This window comes from Nanorana parkeri, unplaced genomic scaffold (genome assembly GCF_000935625.1).
Source record: "Nanorana parkeri isolate BGI_ZX_2015 unplaced genomic scaffold, ASM93562v1 scaffold2488, whole genome shotgun sequence".
In the NCBI taxonomy this organism is placed as follows: Eukaryota; Metazoa; Chordata; class Amphibia; order Anura; family Dicroglossidae; genus Nanorana; species Nanorana parkeri.
Genome location: NW_017308756.1, coordinates 28,094 through 29,478, shown reverse-complemented (window position 1 = coordinate 29,478; position 1,385 = coordinate 28,094). Strand labels below are relative to the sequence as shown.

The 1,385-nt window shown below is 49.7% G+C and overlaps 1 protein-coding gene across 1 annotated transcript in view; it reads right to left on the bottom strand.

The window, feature by feature from the left end:
• ST5 (suppression of tumorigenicity 5) overlaps window positions 1-1,385 on the bottom strand; it is a 60,415-nt gene that overhangs the window by 38,356 nt on the left and 20,674 nt on the right. Inside the window, exons 4-5 of the mRNA XM_018573690.1 lie at window positions 1,135-1,277; window positions 95-310 (exon numbers count right to left, since the gene is read on the bottom strand). Of these exons, the coding sequence (XP_018429192.1) occupies window positions 95-310; window positions 1,135-1,277 (359 nt within the window). The remainder of the gene's footprint in view (window positions 1-94; window positions 311-1,134; window positions 1,278-1,385) is intronic.

Here is a 1,385-nt window from a genome sequence, read left to right as displayed (position 1 = left end):
AACTAAGGGGCCAAGCCCAACCACTGAAAAAAACCCTCCCCCCCACAACCCCCCCCCCCCCCCCCCCCGTCCAGTGTCATCGCTGCGGTCTCACCTTGGGGATCCTGCGGGCCCGGCGAGAGCTCAGGAGCCCGCTGGCGGTGCTCAGGCTGTCCTCGTTCAGGCTGGAGGGGGAGGGGGTGATTCTCAGCTGGGCCAGCAGCAACATGTCGTCATGGCTGTGCCTCTTCGTCAGGCGGGTTACGCGCTGTCCCTTCCTCTCGGAGGAGTTCCCGACGCGCAATGAATGGCCGCCCGACTTCGATGTTACCTGGGAGGAAACAGAATGGCAGCTGTCAGGCGGTAAAAAGAACCAGTCGCACCTCGGCTCGACTTTTCGGGTGTAAATGATGATATCTTAGGCTTCCTCGTCATAGACTTAAACTTTGAGGTTTGATTCCCGGAGCTCAGAGCTAGTGCTGAGAGGGCCCCTTAAGGGCTGACAGCTGCGCAAAAAGATCCAAAAACAAACGTTCTTAAATAAAAAAGGTTTTCAGGTTGAATGTATGTGATGTAATACTGCACTATGGCCACTAGATGGAGCCGAGGAGCTTAGAAAATACTTATTTCTTCTGCTCCCCAGCTCCATCTAGAGGCCATAATGCAGTATTACATTACATAGAATCGCCCTGGAAAAAAAGAATCTTTTCAGGTTGAGTGTATGTGATGTAATACTGCACTATGGCCACTAGATGGAGCTGTGGAGCATAGAAAATACTTATTTCTTCTGCTCCCCAGCTCCTTCTAGTGGCCATAGTGCAGTATTACATCACATACACTCAACCTGAAAAGAAGGATGTATTTAACAACGTTAGTTTTTGCACAGAAAGAAGGAATAGAAAGACTGTGGCTCTGAGAATCGGCTATCAATAGACCCCGTTACATCTACTTGAACTTTAAAGCAACTTTTTGAATAAAAAAAAAAGAAGCAAAAAGATAATACACAAAGAGATGGTGGGATACAATGACGTTCTTCAACCTTCAGATCGAACATCTAGGAGGACAGAAATGTCAGTTTTGGGTGAATTTAGCCTAAAATAATCCAAAAGCATTAAACAGTCTCAAGGCCAGGAGGGGAAAAAGGGTGTCACCCACCTGGGTCGGAGTGGTGTACTTCCTGTCTGGCGTCCTCCACATCCTGTTCGAGGGTTCGGCGGGGCTGTCGGGTGACAGTTGGGACTTGCGGTGTCGCCCCTTCAGGTCCACATCCTCGTAGGGGTTCTCTTTGGGAGATTCACCTTGTTGTTTGCGGAGAGAGAGAGGCGGGCGGCTTTAGAAAGTGAAGTGAACGCGCGCGCTCGGCACAAAATCACTGCAAGATTCCTGAGTGAGTCATTCCCTTTCTG